The sequence below is a fragment of the Microtus pennsylvanicus genome, chromosome 11 (genome assembly GCF_037038515.1).
Source record: "Microtus pennsylvanicus isolate mMicPen1 chromosome 11, mMicPen1.hap1, whole genome shotgun sequence".
Lineage (NCBI taxonomy): Eukaryota > Metazoa > Chordata > Mammalia > Rodentia > Cricetidae > Microtus > Microtus pennsylvanicus.
The window spans coordinates 76,387,026-76,404,169 of record NC_134589.1 but is presented as its reverse complement, the minus strand read 5'-3'; the positions used below and the strand labels follow the sequence as shown (position 1 = coordinate 76,404,169).

Here is a 17,144-nt window from a genome sequence, read left to right as displayed (position 1 = left end):
TTCCAAACCGTTCACTCATCCAGCATCCAACCTTTTTCCTGCACGTAGTCCCTGATACCCTGGAGGCGACCGTCTTAGTCCAGTCGAGGAGAGAGTTAAAAATTGCTCTAGCGTTTGCACGCGGCAGGGACCAGCCTTTCACATTGTCCCACGTGGTCCCAGCAGGTGAGTGTGGGTGTGGGCGCGTGCCGCTCGTGGTGTCGGCGGAGTGAGCGCGAACACGTGTCAGAATGGCTGGGGTCACAGTGCTTGTCCAGGTGTAGCCTCGCCCTGCCTAGGCAGAGTCTCCCGGGCCAGCACCAGAGAGAAGCCGGCATCTGAGGCCCACTCACCGGAGGCGGTGCGAGAAGATCCCGCCGTGAGCGATTGTGAGTGAGCGTGGGCGCACTGGGGCCGGGCGATGGCAAGCTCGCGCGCAGGCGCAGAGCGCGCGAACCGGCGGTCGCCGCAAAGCGCGGGGGGCGGAGCCGGAGCGCGGGGACCAGGCCATGGCGGCCGCCGGGCGCTGGTGCTGGCGCTCGGCCCGGGAGTGCCTTTGTCGCCACGGACGATGGTGACCTCGCGGCTCGGGCCGCTGCCGCTGCCTCCGCCTCCCGAGACGCCGCAGCCTAGGCCGGACGCTGAAGAGCCGCCGCTGTGAGCCGCGCATACCGGGCCCCCCGCCGTCTCAGCCGAAGATCTCACCGGAGGGGCGGGCGACGGAACCGGGCAGCAGCGGACACCGCCATCCTCAGTGCCGCCCCGCAGGCAGGGAGGCTGCGGCCCCAGGTGACTGCGGTCAGCTCAGAGCATCCCGCAGGCCTGCTGCCCACTGCGCCTCCCCTCCCCCATCCTCGCTCCTCCCAGTCGCGCCCCCCTCCTCCTCCGGATCTTGGCTGGGGCCTCGTCCCCCTCCGCACCGCGCCCTCCCGCCCACCCCCCGAGCTGCGCTCGGTCTCCTGTTACCTCCTCGCCGAGCCCCGTACTAGCTCCCGGGGCCTCGGCTTCTTCCTTCCCCCACCATCCCTCCTCTCCCGCGCCTGGAGAGGGAGAGAACCCTCACATTCCTGAGATGCCCTCACTCCGGCTCACCCCTCTCTTCTTTCCAGTACCCCGGTTGCAAGGCCTTTCCCGGTCTGTCTCGCAGAGGTGCCCGGTTCGGGCTCCTTTGCTCAGGTTTGCATTTCCAACTTTCCCTCTTTTGCCTTTTTAAAGTCCACTTTGCTTCCAAGGTTCCCTGCCACTTTCCTGACGTCCCCTCCTTGTAGCTCTTAAACTCAGCCTAACCTTGTGCAGGATGTGCGAGGTTGCGGGGTTCAAAAAGAGCTTCTAAGCCCATTGAGTGGGGGACCCCTGGACTCAGTGTGCAGTGTGTCACGTCACACACTTCACAGTCACGAGCTGCTCATCTCTCTGTCTCTGTGTGTGTGTGTCCTGGTCCCTTTTCCCGCTTGCCATCCCTGGGTTCGCTCTTTCCAGCTCTGCTTTCCCACCCTTCGAGTCTTGCTCTCCCTTGTGGAATGGGCTCCCCATTCTATCTGAGGGTTAGGAACTTGGCTGGACTCTTCTAAGCACACCTTTCGGTGTGTGGCGCGGCAGAACCAGCACCCTTGGCGAGACAGGGGAGCACCCGGGCCTCTCCCTGGCAGAGTTTCTGCTCCACGTAATCCCCTAGCCTTGGGGCTGCTGCGTCCCCGCCGCGCTGCTGCTGTGCTGTGCTGCCTGCTTGCCGCGAGTTGGCTTGGGGTTACTACAGTTCAAATGTATCTGAGAAAAGCAGGCGTGGGGCGGGGGTGCGGGGAGAGAGCGAGAGAGATGGGGCGGGGGAAGGGGCCTTTGCAGTGGGAAGGCATCAAAGATTAATGGACGGCTTTGCATCGCTGTCTGCAGTAAACAGGAAACTAGTCTGAAAGGAAAGGAGGGGGACTCTGTGCGTCTTTATTTTATAAAATACTGAGTGTGCAGCTCTGTGAATCTTGAACGAGGCCCAAAAGGATGAGCTGTCTGTCGGTGCTGCAGTCGTGACCCAGGCTGAGCGGCCAATGGCAGAGGTAGCTTTGTTTCCCTTTCCCTCTGTCCGTCCCTTACTTTGGACGATGTCTTTTGCACTTGAGTGAACTCTTATCGATGTGGTTTCGGGGATGATGTGGAATCACAGGATTGCTAGTAGTTTCTGTGGAAACCAAGTACATACAAAGTTAGCTAGCAACGCAGTGGGAGTGGGGAGGACTAGCTATATTTAAAACGTGTGCCAACACTTATGTAAGGAAGTTCTATCTCTTTCCTGGTTTCTCCTTTCGGCTATTAGGGCCCAGCTTTGCCCTTTCACTTTTTTTTTTAAGGTCTTAGCATCCCAACAGATGGACAGCCTCCCGTCCCCCATCTGCTTACCATTAGGTTTAGTTGATACAAAATTTTTCTTTAATTGCCGAGGGCAAAGAAAGAAGGTTGATGGTGATGGTTTTGTTTACTCTCCTTCTGCTGAGAAAAGAGGTGTAACTATCAGCCCTAAATTATTTATATTATCAATTTAAACCATCAGTAATTTTACATTGAGTCATGCGTCCTTATTTTTGCTTTGTCTTTTTAAAAGGGGAGTTAAGGAGTTGTGGGATTCCCTTATTTTATCGTAATACCACACTTTTTAAAAATGCAAGGTAATTTTTCAGCAGCGCTTAGCCTTTACAGTTTTTTTTTTTTTTTAGTTAAGGATGCTTTATTTGATTTCTTCCTATTTAAAAGTAAATGTGGTAGATTTAGGAAAATGCAGAATGAGGCCCCTGTTTTTCCTAACCCACAAATCCAATGATAACTTGTGCACGTTATACAAGACATTGCTGTTTCCAGGTATGGGAAGGCATTCCCTGAAACTACTAGGATTTGTTATTGGGTGAGCATTTGTTGAACCGTCCTTTCTGTTTCTGGAAAGAAAGGTTTGGTTTCTGGGAAGAAAAAAAAATTTATTTTTTAGCTGCTGTGTTGTATAAAGTAGGTTTGAGTCATCTTTAGTTTGCGACGTTTGCAGAAACATGATGCAGAATTCATTTCCAGTTCTTTCCATAACTCAAGGAAGTTTTAGGATCTTGCAGGAAAGGTCAGAAGATAGTGCAGAAAGTTTATATATTTGGACTTGGGTATGTCAAACTTTTTGGTTTTAGTGTTTCTGTTTTAAGAGAAGCGTGAGCAGCCGGGCGGTGGTGGCGCACGCCTTTAATCCCAGCACTCGGGAGGCAGAGGCAGGCGGATCTCTGTGAGTTCGAGACCAGCCTGGTCTACAGAGCTAGTTCCAGGACAGGCTACAAAGCCACAGAGAAACCCTGTCTCGAAAAACCAAAAAAAAAAAAAAAAAAGAAAAGAAAAGAAAAAGAAAAGAAAAGCGTGAGCTCCAGTTTTATAAACACTAATTAGCCCTGTTTGACACTAGACCCAGGAAAATACATTCTTTGAACCAATCATTAAGGATATACAATTTCTCTTGTTTACTTTGTGTTTCTGTGTGGTCAGGTGTGCAGTATCTCAGTGCGGGTTTGGAGGTCAGAGGACACCTTGAGAGTCAGTTCCCACCTTCAGCCCCGAGGGCTCGGCTCCTTCAGCCCAGCGAGTCCCAGGGACTGAACTCGGGCCCTCAGGCTTGTTCGAAAATGTCTGAGGCCCAGCACTTGGGAGGCAGAGGCAGGCGGATCTCTGTGAGTTCGAGGCCAGCCTGGTCTACAAGAGCTAGTTCCAGGACAGGCTCCAAAACCACAGAGAAACCCTGTCTCGAAAAACCAAAAAAAAAAAAGAAAAGAAAAAATGTCTGTGGCACTGAGCCATGTCTTTGGCCCAGAAGGCTGGAGTTTTGCTTGGAAGTGTAAGCGTCTACAAACATGGCAGATATCTCTGAATTTTGTCTAGATGTTGGTTTAGTCCAGTGTTTCTCAACCTGTGGATGTGGCCCCTTTGGCAACCCTCTACCTCCAAAAAATATTTACATTATGATTCATAACAGTGACAAAATTACAGTTATGAAGTAGCAACGAAAATGATTTTGTGGTTGGGGGTCACCTCAACATGAGAAGCTGAATTAAAGGGTCGCAGCATGGGGGAAGGTCGAGAACTACTGAGGTAGAGCATGGGGCTAGACTGTAGATCGTTGATTTATTTCTGATGGTTCCTACCTGTTCCAGTGTATGCCTACCTCAGGAAGATTCAGAACTGCAAAGTTCTGAGAGATGTGGTTGGTCTTTTGTGTTTTATGTGTTTCTCCCATGTCCGTCTATGGGGCATCTTATTAATAACTTCAAGTGGGTCCAGAAATGAAGGAAACGCTGAATATGTTTGTTCTCAGGTGGGCTGACTTTAGCTACTCCACTTTCTTCCGGTGTTTGGCTTTTGAGTTAATTGTGCTGATTTTTGTTTCTTGGATAATTTTCTGAATTGGTAGCCTTTGGGACCCAAGGTTTGTTTTTATTTGTTGTATTTGGAAGACAGGGCATTTCCAGGGACATGCACCTTTTGGCTAATGGATTTCTTTTGTGATATATGTATGGATTAGGCAGCACTTTTTTTTTTCTTTCCACATTCAGATCCAGATTTTTACAACAGGGGAGTATGTGCTTAATTTTCTCTTTTAGAGTTATGGGAAATATGATCAGTTTAAAAGTAACATTAAACACGGCGGAAGGCACTAGATTAGATGAATACTGACCATAAATATCAACTCAGTAATGCCTGCTTCTGTTTGTTACACAGACAGCAGCAGTGATTTACACTGTTCTAGAATGTACAGAAACAGTCACTTTTCCAGTATAATATTAAGGTCGCCGTCATATAGTGCTTCTTCCATTTACCTTTAGGTTGTAGGATACCCCTTAGATACCCAAGCCTGCGTGAGCTGGGTCCCTTTCATAAATACAGCTTATGAACATCCTCCTGGATGCTTTTAAGTTGTACTCATCTTTATCCAGGGAGTAGTCTCGGAACCGGTCCTAGGACCACTTGTTGGGCTTGGTGCTTTCCTCTCATCATGTAGTGTCCAGGGATCGAACTCAGGTTGTCAGCCTTGGCAGCAAGCGCTCTACTTGCTGAGTCGACGACTCAGCTGCACCCATGCCACGTTCAAACCATCTCTAGATGACTTACAATGTCTAATACAGTGTATGAACTAGGTAGGTGGCTTTCATATCCTACTCCTTGAGGGACAGTGATGAGAAAGGGTCTGACCGTATTCAGAACAAACATTCAATATTTTGAAGCTGAGATCATTTACTGCACAGATACAGAATCTGTGGATATGTGGGGTTGACTATAGATAGGAGCAAGAGCTTCCGTTAAAGTAAGTGGTTCTCAACTTGCGGGTCACGGCCCCTTTGGATATGATACCCTGCTATCTGGTATTTATATTACGATTCATAACAGTATTCATAACAAAATTACAGTTATGAAGTAACAAAGTAATTGTATAGTTGGAGGTCACCACAGCATGAGAACTGTATTGAAGGGTCGCAGCATTAGGGAGGTTGAGACCCACTGCCTTGAGTTGAGTTTCTCAGCAGTGTGGTTCGCAGTTAGGACTGATTGTAGAGGTTTTTTTTGTTTTTTGTTTTTGTGATAGTTTTCTTCCTAGGACAGAGTTACTTTGTTTGAGTCCCACGGTTTAATTTTGCATATAGGAAAATGGTTAACAGCTCTTACTCATTTAAAGTCACCAGAATTATAGTTTATCTATAAAACAGGGATAACATAACATGATTGGCAGCGTGTTCACATGTGTGAGAACATTCCCGCTATGGGAATGACTGATGTAGGGTTGTGAGAAGTTTCTGGATGGTGTGCTAAGCTTAGTTCCTTTGAGTTGAGAGTGCCAGAGCTAAGGAGTTCGCAGCGGTCCCCGAGGACAGCGGGAACACTGACAAACACTTGACTATAGCACAGCATCTGTCACCGTAATCCCCGTCAAAAATAAATGTTTTCGTCTCTCTGCTAATGTCTGAAATGACTGCCAGCGCTAGAAATGTGTTTCGCTTTCTCAGCAAAATTCTTAAAAGGATATCGTCAGAGCCAAGAGTCCAGAATTCTCCTTACTCTTGAAGCTGTCCTTTACCCACTTGGGTTTGCCCTCTGCGCATTCCTTACATTAATCTGTAGCTGTTTCATCAAATTGTTCTTTTGAGGTCCCGCTAGCTGCCATCCAGTTCCTTCCTTTCCTGCTTTTTCTTTTCATTCTCTCTGTGCTTATCATTGTGTAAGCAAAGACCTTACAGACTCGATGCTTTGCATCTCTCACGGCCACTGTTACCACTCATTCCATGAGCTTCATCTTCCTTCTCTTTAGAGAGACTATGAGATTCCAGATAACTGGGAAAAGGAAACAATATCACGTTATGTTTCTTTGTGTCTTCCCTGAAAATTCTCTGTGTTGTATGTTCCCTATGTAGTTGGGACTGTTAGTTGATACAGGCTTGCTTCACAGGTACAAGGCCCTGGGTTTGGTCTCCAGTACTCTAAAAAGAAACAAAAATGATACTTATTTCTTCAGTTTTGGTTATAAACATTAAGGATAAAGACGTGTGTAAAATGCAGAGAACCGAACCTGCGGCTTTCATTAGTACTTTAGGCTTTTTCATTTAGTAAATATTTTTAACATCTTCCCTCCTCTTAGAGTGGTTAGTCAGTCTCAAATACCAACATAGGGGGAGGGTATTTTCTTCAAATTAGAGCATTCTCATGGGGAGCTTTTGTGACTAAGTTAGGAGATTTGGTGGTAGCGGCTTCTTTAAGTTTTGAGGTGTAAATGTTTATTCTGAGTCATGTTGGGGCATATCTGAAAGCGAGAGCATTTTGATGTAACATAAATATGGAAACAGAGATGTTTCCAGAACAACCCATTAGATTCTTGGGAGGTTCTCGAAAGGTGGTCTGTGTTGTTGACTTCTCTTTGCATATGGTGTCTTCTGACTTTTAGGTCAGCTCCAAGAAACCAATCATAAACAAAAACATGGCTGCAAAGGAGAAACTGGAGGCAGTGTTGAACGTGGCCTTGAGGGTGCCGAGCATCATGCTGCTGGATGTCCTGTACAGATGGGACGTCAGCTCCTTTTTCCAGCAGATCCAAAGAAGTAGCCTCAACAACAACCCTCTTTTCCAGTATAAGTATTTGGCTCTTAATATGCATTATGTAGGTAAGTGTCTGCGTGCGTTTCCTGGCTTTGTGATGAATTTGTTTCCATTTCTATTTAAAAATTATTTCTTTCAATTATGCTATACTTATATCATTTCCCCCTTTCTCCTTCCTCCCTCCAACTCTCCCATGTCCTCCTTATTCTCTTTCATATTCACAGCATTTTTTTCATTAATTGCCCTTAGATCCATTTTTTATTTTGGATAAAATGAGCGTCCAGGACATGGAGTTGACAGTGGATGTGTTTGTGAGTTTTGTTTCTAGTTTTGTTTACCCTGGTATAGGAATTACTAGAGCCAGAGGAGAACAGGATTTATTTTTCTAGAATAAAATTGAAAGACACGAGTAAACATTTTTGCTTTTAGTATGAAGAAGTGTAAATAAGGAGAGATATTTTTCCTGGAATTTGGCCCCTTCTAATTTGGGGTTAAGTAGTAATTGCCAAAGTAAGCTTTAGGAAATGCAATATTTCTTCTTATTAGAGAAATATTTTTCTTTTATATGTGTATGAAGGTTTGTTTGCTGGTATGTTTGTGTAGCACATTCATGAAGTGCCTACAGCAGCCATGCTGGTCTTGGAACCAAACCAGGATCTTCTGGAAGAGGAGACAATGTTCTTAACTGCTGGGCCATCTCTCTAGCCTTTCTTACTACTTTTGAGTCAAAATAAAGCATTAACAACACTTACAAATATAGTATTTCTTTCAACAAAGTGAAATTTTGTAGTGTAATAATTTCTTCCTTGGAAAAGATAATTCTACAATAGACTTAGTATGCTTTGAGGTTAAAGAAAGTTAGGATACTCAGGCATGAAACAAAATTTATTCAAATTAACTTTTAGCTTGGCAACAAATGACATGCTTTTCACTATCTCTATTGTCTGCTCCAGATGCAGATTCCATGGTGCCTTCTTACACTTAAAAACAATTCCCGTTATTAGATTTGTAAAGCAACAATGTGTATCTTTATAAACTTACAGACAATTGACCTATCTTTATGACATGTCTGTAGAAGTGTTTTTTCCAGCACTTAGCCCTTAGAAGCCTGTAAGAGTGTCCCAGCTCTGTTGTGAGAAGTGAGGCAGGTGGGTTCAGTGAACTCATCTTTCCCGTATGACACTGCCCTGGGAAAATGTGTGACATGAGGGGCTTCCTTTATGCCGCAGACACTGGAATTCTCAGCTTTAGCCTTTCTGTGCTAACTGGTTTATGGAAAACGGTTCCAGTCAGCTGTTGACAGTGACTAGGCATAGATTTTCTAGCTTAATCTAATAAGTATTTCACACTGTAGTTTGGAAAAATTGCTTTTTATTATAATATTATTTCTAAACAATTTGGAAGTTATTATAAAACAGTTGCCTAATAAATAGAAGCATCAGTTTTAGAAATTGAATAGGTTCTGATACAATTGGAACCAGCTCTGGCTTATAACATTGGCAACTCAGTTTAGCTTTCTTTCTTTTTTTTTCTTTTTTTTTTTGGAAGGGGTTACTTGGGGGAGCTTTTTGAGACAGGGTTACTCTGTCTGTAGCCCTGACTGTTCTGGAACTTGCCTTGTAGACCAGGTTGACCTCGAACTCACAGAGATCTGCCTGCCTCTGCCTCCCAAATGCTGGGATTACAGACATGCACCACCACGACCCGGCTCAGTTGAGCTTCTCAAACACAGTGACTAGGTAGGTCCATGGAAAGGTGAGCACAGCCATAGTGTGAACTGGTGTCTGTTTGGGGGAGGGGTTCTGTCAGAGTATTATATAATCTAATGCTTTCATTTACAGAATTTACTCCTAGATACATTGTAAAAATTCTCAAGTGTCAAAGTATCGCCTTTATGCAGAGAAATCAGAACATTAAAGTGTGTGTTAAAGTGTTTCCCCTGCCTGTTCTTTATCACAATTCTCAGAAGTCCTCAGAGTAGCTCTGGTTTCCCCCTGGTCTGTGGCTGAAGTCAGTGGGAATCATGTGGTCCCCTGTTCTCTGATGGATGTGGCCTGGCGGGCCTGGCTCTGAAGCCTTGGCTTTTACTTATTTATGTGGAAACATCACTACTGTTGAGACATGGTTATACTGTGTAGTCCAGTTTATCCCAAGCTACACTATCAAAGCTGCTATCCCCCTGTCTCAACCTCCCAAATGATCTCCTTACAGGTGTATAGGTGTCTACCCCACCCAGGAATATAAAGTTTTGTGCCTTTTTTTTTTTAATGTTGACATATTCTCTAGACTGCCAAATTGTAAGATTCTACTTAAATGCTCCCCAGCCCCACACCCGCACCCCCAGTGTTAGGATTCTTTATGGTTAGTTTCACTCTGAGGAGTTTGGAGCTGGGTGATGGTGCGTGTCTACAATCCCAGTCCTTGGTGGGCTGAGGAGGGAGGAGCCTGAGTTTGATGCCAGCCCAAGCTACTTAATGAGACCCCCATCTCAGACAAACTGAGAGAGAGATAAAAATAAGAGTTGTGTTTTGTTTTATTAATTTTGTGGTTTTGCTATTACGTTGAACTCTTTTCTCTGATTGGAATTTATCTGCATATGCAGGTCACGGTGTGTTGAATAATTTCTCCTAGACAATTCTAATGCCCGTGTATTAATTTAGTTCATCTTTTCCTAAGTGTGTATGCTTTGGTCCATTCCAACATCCCCAGTTCTTTTAGTCTTGTGTACTTGTGTCCTGTTTTTATTTGCTGGGAGCTTAGATGATATTTTACTGCTTGATATAGTTAGTTCCTTTCTTTTAGGACTTTATTATTAGTTTCCCTTCCGCCCCCCCCCCCGTTCCTCCCTCCCTCCCTCCCTCCCTCCCTTTCTTCCTGAGGATAGGAAACCTTTTAAAAATTAATTTTATAAAATGATTTTTTCCCAAAAAGCAGGATCCAGTTTGAAGTAATCATCAATCCTGTTCTCATCAAGATTCAAAATTACATAGATTTCATTAGTTTGCGTGAGTTTAACTACCCAGCTTCATTCCTCAGACAAAACACCCTGTTGAAATTTTACTGCACTTGTATTTTTTGTGTGAAATGGTAGCATAGGATGTTCTTTTCTGTGAAACCCTAGGCAGCTTGTCTATTCAAGTTTGTTTGGGTTTAGAAAAAACAGGGTCTCTCAGTAGCCTCAAACTAGTAATAGGATAGACTGGCTGGTCATTGAACCCCAGGGGTCTCCTTGTTTCTGTCTCCCTGGCACCACCATGCCCAGCTGTTAGTTCTGCATCGGGCCCAGGGATCTGAGAACTCAGGTCACCCTGCCTGCAGGGCTGCTGTCTTCTTTTTGCTCTAGGCTGCTTTCTGTTGTTTTGATGGAACACTGACCAAAAGCAGCTTGGAGGACGAAAGTGTTTATTTCAGCGGATACCTCAGATCACAGCCCGTCACTGAAGCAAGTCAGAGTGGAGCTGGAGTTCAGACCATGGAGGGATTCTGCTTGCTGCCTTGCCCACTGGCATCTGCTCAGCTAGCTTTCTTAGACAGCCCAGGCTCACCTGCCCAAGGACAGTGTCACTGCTAGTGGGCTGGGCCTTGCACCTCAACCTTCAGTCAAGACTGTCTTACAGATATGGGCTAAGTGGGTCCAGGTTCTTCCTCAGATGAGGTTCCATCTTCCCAGATGACTCTGGGTTATGTCAGGTTGACAATAAAAGCTGACAAGTGCCCCACCCCTGTTCTTTGTCTAACTTATTCCTTTATCGCTTATGACTCTTCCTCCTTCATCCTCTGATACTTTTTTCCTTCCTTCTTTCCCTCCCTCCTCCCTTCTTCCCTCCTTCTCTCCCTTCTCCCTCTCTCCCTCAATCCTTGTTCCCTCCCTTTGAATCAGGCAGGATTTGGGTACGGACAGGTAGCTGCTGGGTGGGTAGCCCTCTTGGCCTTGACCCCTGAGTCCTCAGCTCTGTAGGCTTGCACCACCAAGCTCAGAAATCAGATTCTTTGGTGTTGTTCCGAATCTGTCCATTTCTACCTTTGGTCGTCTGGGTGTCTCCCAGAGTTTTAGCAGCAAACGTGTGTGAGTTGTCCTCTACCTTTGTCTCCTTCGTGTGGTGTCAATGATGCTCTGTTCAGACGCTGCCAAGGTGCTTGGCTGCTTTGTGAAGGTCAGTCTCTGTTCCATAGAGCCTTGCCTTTCTGGTCAGCAGGCTGTTATCCCTGTATTGTAATTGGTACTTAATCTTCAGGGACAGCGTCCCTAGCCACCTGCTAGATGTCTTCCCTTGCCATCAGCCACTGCACTCGGCACCTCGACCTAGGCAGACTTCTGCTTCTCCTCTGTTTACTGTTTCAATAGCAGAACCATCTTCCTGATTACCCAAGCTGGGAAGTTCACAGCCACTTCCACTTCCTTGTTTTCAACCACTCAGGCAGAGAGCAACACTTAGATCTGTTTAAATATGTATCTCACGCTAGACTGCCAAGTCAGTACCCTAAGCTGCTGCTTTGATCAGGCCCCCAGTTTTTTCCCAGTCCTACCATCTAATAATAAATCAACAGGTTCATCAATAACGTGGTTTTTAATATTCTGTGTTTAATCCTATTTTATGTATATGAGTATTTTGTCTGCATGTATGTGTGTGCACCCTGCACATGCTTGGTGCCCTTGGAGGCCAGAAGAGGGAGGGCATCTGATCCCCTGGAATTGAAATTACAGACAGTTGTGTGCTGGGAATCAAACCTGGGTCCCCTGCAAGAACAAGTGCTCTCAGCCGCCGAACTATCTCTCCAACCCTAGTCACTGAGGTTTTAAGTGGGTCATCATTTTTAAATGCTGCCAGTTTACTTAATTATAAATTCTTATGGGCTTTAGCTTCATCGTTGCCACCCATAGTTGAGGCTGTTAATTTTACAGAACAAGTAGTGGTGATGCATGTTCACGCATGAGTCCTGGGGGAGTTCAAGTAGTGGTGATGCATGTTCACGCATGAGTGGCTGGGGGAGTTCAAGTAGTGGTGATGCATGTTCACGCATGAGTCCTGGGGGTGTTCAAGTAGTGGTGATGCATGTTCATGCATGAGTGGCTGGGGGAGTTCAAGTACTGGTGATGCATGTTCACGCATGAGTGGCTGGGGAGTTCAGGTTGGAAGAGGCTGTGCTACCTGGTCAGGGGTAGGCGAAGAACTGTTGGTACCTCTTGATTATGTGAACACATGGATGGGTCCACTTGGAGTAAGAAGTGGTTTTGCTTGTTTCCGTATGCAGGAGAACTTGTGGGTATTGTGTCTGGAAAGGGGTACCAGTTCTCAAAGCGAGAGTGCTTTATGCCAGATCCTTCATAGCTCCATGGAGAGGGGAGCAGTTGTTTAGGGACCACATTTCCAACACTCACTTAAGAAGGTGAAAGAAGAAACAGAAGGGGGAAATGAGAGGTCAAGAGATGAGTGTCTCAGATGAAAGTGTGGCAGCATAGCAAGGGTGCTGTCTCAGATACTGGCTTCAACGGGATGTGCTTGGCTTCTGGGTTATAGAGTAGAAAGGTAAAAATGTCTTTACAGCAGAGAAAGGGTTAAATAGATGACTAGAAAATAAAAGCATTGGGTACAAATGGAGTGAAAAATTAGGGGAAATTTGTAGCAGGCTTTTTTGAACCGCCAGCCCCCCAGATCATGACACAGAGACTTATTAATTATGAAAGCTCAGCTTTAGCTTAGGTTTGTTTCTAACTAGCTAGCCCTTATAACTTAAATTAGCCCATTTATAAAAGTCTACGTGCTGTCACGTGGCTCCTGGCTTTTACCTCCCTCCTGCACATCCTGCTTCCTCTGTATCCGCTGGTGACTCCGCTTTTCTTCTTCCCCAAGACCTCTCTGTTTCCAGAAGTCCCGCCCGACCTCTTTCTGCCGAGCTGTCAGTCATTCAGCTCTTTAATAAATCAGTCACAGTGACAAAGCTTCACGTAGTGTAAAGGAATATTCTGCAACAGAAATTGCTGTGAGGAGAAACATGGGTTTTCCCCGCACAGTGGGAAGGAGTCTTTGAATGAGCTTTGAGGACCTTTGTCATGTAGGTGGAATGATGGATGGGAAGATGTTGGAGAGACCGGGGCTCTATTTGGAGATAGAAAAGTCTGAAGGGGCAGCTCCTGGGAGTCCAGAGAGATGATGAGAGTTGAGGTGAACTAGGGAAGGCATTGAGGAAGGGGGTGATGAGGTCACCTTGCACCTTCGTGTGCTGCATCTAATTACAAGGTAGAAAGTGTAACATGAGGAGGGGGCTGGCTTGTTTGTTGTTGGGGTTTTCTGTCCTGCCCGGTACCCCACAACTGTTTAGCCCCAAAGAAAATTACACATAGGTCTCCATAAATTATAAGGCTGATTGGCCCATTAGCTCTAGCCTCTCACTGGCTAACTCTCACATCTTGATTAACCCATTTTTCTGATCTGTGTTAGCCATGTGGCTCAGTACCTTTTTTCAGTGGGGCAGATCACATCCTGCTGCTTCGGTGGTCTGGGCAGGAGTGGGAGGAATCAGCTTCCTCCTTCCCAGAATTCTCCTATTCTCCTTACTCATTTCTACTTCCTGTCTGGTTTTCCTGCCTGGCCAATCAGTGTTTATTTTATAACACATTGACAGAATACAGACAATTCTCCCACACCACTGAGACATGAAAAGTGACAGTTGCCGGTGTACACACGGGGCTTTGCCTCTCTCCTCCTCCTCTCCTCCTCCTCCTCCTCCCCTCCTCCTCTTCCTCCTCCTTCTTCTTTCTCTCTCTCTCTCTCTCTCTCTCTCTCTCTCTCTCTCTCTTTCTCTCCCTTAATAAATACTTATGGCTAAAAAAAGAAAAGTGACAGTTGCTATTTCCAGTTTTAAAAATCTATAGAGATATTTTTGAATTGAACGAATCTTGATAGTGAAATTAAAAAGAAAACCTCGATTTGCTGATAGCTGCCTGGAAAGTAGTTTATTTCTGCTTGTCTTTGGTGTATAACTAACTGGGAGACGAAAGTGCAATCATTTGTATTCTTGTCTCTGCTGCAGGATACGTCTTAAGTGTCGTGCTCCTCACTTTGCCCAGGCAGCATCTGGTTCAGCTTTATTTATATTTTTTGACTGCCCTGCTCCTCTATGCTGGACATCAGATATCCAGGTAAGGCTGCAACCCCAGTTTTGGAACATGAGATTGAGTTAAAAATTGCATTTTCTTCTTTTATATGTCAGTACAATGTTTCTCATGAATATTGTTACAAAGCTATGGCTTAATTAGGCTACTAGTCAAGACCTGCTAAAGGAACAGAGCTGAGGGAATGAATGTTTGTACCAGAGGGGTTTAAGAGATTGGCTTACACAGGGCGCAGTAGAGGTGGTCCAGTGTGGCTGCTGATTTGCGTCTACATCGAAAGCCCAAAGAAGTTGGCTCTAATGTTTGTGGAGGGTGCTGGGGCAGCAGGATAGATGGACTTGTGAGCATGAGGGGAAATGGGCAACATTTCTTCCTCCCCGACTTGGGTCTGGGCTCACAGAAGGTATGGCCCACTTTTGGGTGACTCTTTCCACCTGCAGTAATCTGATCAGGAAAGCAGTAGACAGTCAAGATAACCATCACAGTTGGTTTCAAAGACAGATTGATGTTTATTACTATTCAAGATTAATAGCTGGAATTATATTGGGATTCTGGTTTTTAGAAAACAACAGAAACAGGCCTTATGGTTAAATTTAAAGATGAGCGTCTCTGTATTGCCGGAGAACAGGAGACTGAGAAACAGCTGAACTCTCCCCAGCCCTGTCTTCATGAGAGTCAGCACTAAGTTGCAGGAGTGTAGATGGTGACTCCATCAGTTTTTTGGTGGGCTAATTGTGTCTTTAGACCAAAATGTGAAGTCTGAAGTCTGCTGTGGTATATGAGCTTCCTGCCTTTGGGATAAAGCATATTTTGAACCTAAAGCATATTTTGAAGTATTATTTTTTAAACTTAAATTTCATAATTTTTGATTGACATGTACTTACTGTGATGAAATATACTCTGAATTCTAAGGAGATTTGGCAGTGACCTTGAGTGCAATATAGGCCCTACACATTTTCATGCAGACTTGAATTTGAATCTAGAGATCTCATGGTATACTACTAAAATTAAATTGATTTTTATAAATAATAAAAATATTAAGTTGGGCTGCGGTGGCACACAACTTTAATTCCAGCACTTGGGAGGCAGAGGCAGACAGATCTCTGTGAGTTCAAGACCGGCCAGGTCTACAGAGTGAGTTATAGGACAGGACACAGCATCCTGTCTCGGACCGCCTAATAAATAATAAAAATAATGACGTTTCTGGTTATGAAATTGGAGTGCTCACTGTGGACAAGTTTTATGGAAATTCCAGAAAGTTTAAGGCAGTGACAGTTACTGTCAGTCTTGCCCAGCTTTTTCTGTGGCTCTCTGGGTGCCAGAGTGAGAGTAGGAAGCACCTGGGCTGCCCTTGCTTCTGGCCCTCTTGCTGGTGCCGCCCTGGTCAGAACGTCCCTGGTCGTCGTCTCATGCTCCTCTTCCATTTGTCTTCCCTGTCCCTCCCTGGAGGGACTGCACACAGCTAACTTCTGCCACCCTGCCTGCTCTGTGATGTCAGACCCTTCAGTCGGAACTTAAACTCTGGTCCCAACTTTCTTAGAGTCCTCAGTATTCAAATCAAGCTTGGTCAGAGCTAATGTTAAAGCTGACATCTGCCATAGCATATGAGCTTCCTGCCTGTGGGAGAAACATGTTAAAATGTGGTCGAACCTAAAGCAAATTTTGAGGAAACTTAACTTCATAATCAAGTGGAGACAGCCCCCTTGGTCACTGTGTCCTGCATCATGTCCGCAGTCATTCTGTGGGAACAGCTGCCAGTGATTTTGTGTAGCAGAGAGAGCATGATGATCTCACAGAGCACTGTCAGCCTCAAGCTACACCCTGTTCCATTGCGTCGGCTGCTTCATGCTCAGTGTGGAGATACTTCATTACTCATTCTAAACAGGACCATACTAAGCAATGAATTTTAAGAAACAAAATCCCATCCATGGAATACACTGTCTGTTTAGGACCATGGCTCTGGAGCCACCATCTCGGTGTACAAATGAGTGCCCAGATACCTAGGAGCCCTGTAGTTCTTTCTTCGATGGAAGGCTGCGTGGCTAGATGCATAGATATATTTAAATTACAGGTTACTTAATTCACTATTTTGCAACTGGTGTGTCACCAGAAAGATAAACCTTAATTTCCACACCTGAGGAATGGTAATGACAATCTTAAGGGACAGTGATAAGGGTCAAATAAGGCATCTGCATTTCTTAGAACAACTCTGGCAGACAGTGAAGGTTCACTGAAGTTCAGCTAACGTTCTTTTACGTTGTGTTTTGTGAGGGTTTCCTTGTGCTTTTAAAGTTCCTTGTTGAATGGTAAAGCATTCTGTGGCACATTCTAGCCTTTTGGAATGGGCAGTCAAGAAGATCTCAAAATTCAAGGCAGAGTTTTCAAAACTGTTGTTTTTGTTCAATTTGTAGTCCTGGGTGAATCTCATGAGCATTTACACATGGTTTACTGGTGCAATAATGGCCCAAAACATGTGATTCTGTTTTTATCTTCAGTATTACCAATCCATCCCTTTCTAAATGGGGCAAAATCCTCTTATGTAATGAAAATGGGGGTGGGGTAGGGGGACCAAAACAGATTCAAGGGTACAAAGATAAAAGCCTTTTTAGGGTGTACAATTGTAACTGTTTAGTTTTAACATAATGACTTATTATTCTAAATATTTAATGTTTGTTTTCATCATTAGAAAGTTAAAACATACCAGATACTAAAAAGAATTTTGAATATTTTATAGTGAGCAAGAACAGTTCATCTTCCTGGGTCACTTGGAGACCTGCAGATGGAATCTGGGGCAGGCAGACCTCAGGGAGGGGTGGTCCAGACTTGTCTTGGAAAAGAGAATTATAGTAGAGTCAAGTTCGTTGGCTCAGTGAGTGTGCTGCTGTGGCAAGCTGATGCTTTAAAGCAACAGACAATACCTGTCCTATTTTTGTTTTTTGTTTTTGATGTTGAATGA

General features: G+C 45.0%; 1 protein-coding gene across 2 annotated transcripts in view; it reads left to right on the top strand.

Annotated features, from left to right (window-relative positions):
- The first annotated feature begins 474 nt into the window (after nucleotides 1–474).
- Nucleotides 475–17,144, top strand: part of Rnf145 (ring finger protein 145) — a 46,424-nt gene continuing 29,754 nt past the window's right edge. Inside the window, exons 1-3 of one of the 2 annotated variants that reach the window (XM_075941285.1) lie at nucleotides 475–768; nucleotides 6,923–7,139; nucleotides 14,107–14,215. In XM_075941285.1, the coding sequence (XP_075797400.1) occupies nucleotides 6,956–7,139; nucleotides 14,107–14,215 (293 nt within the window). In that variant the 5' untranslated portion in view covers nucleotides 475–768; nucleotides 6,923–6,955. Of the gene's footprint in view, nucleotides 769–1,817; nucleotides 2,031–6,922; nucleotides 7,140–14,106; nucleotides 14,216–17,144 lie in introns of those variants that run through there. The other variant, XM_075992871.1, reaches the window with a different exon arrangement.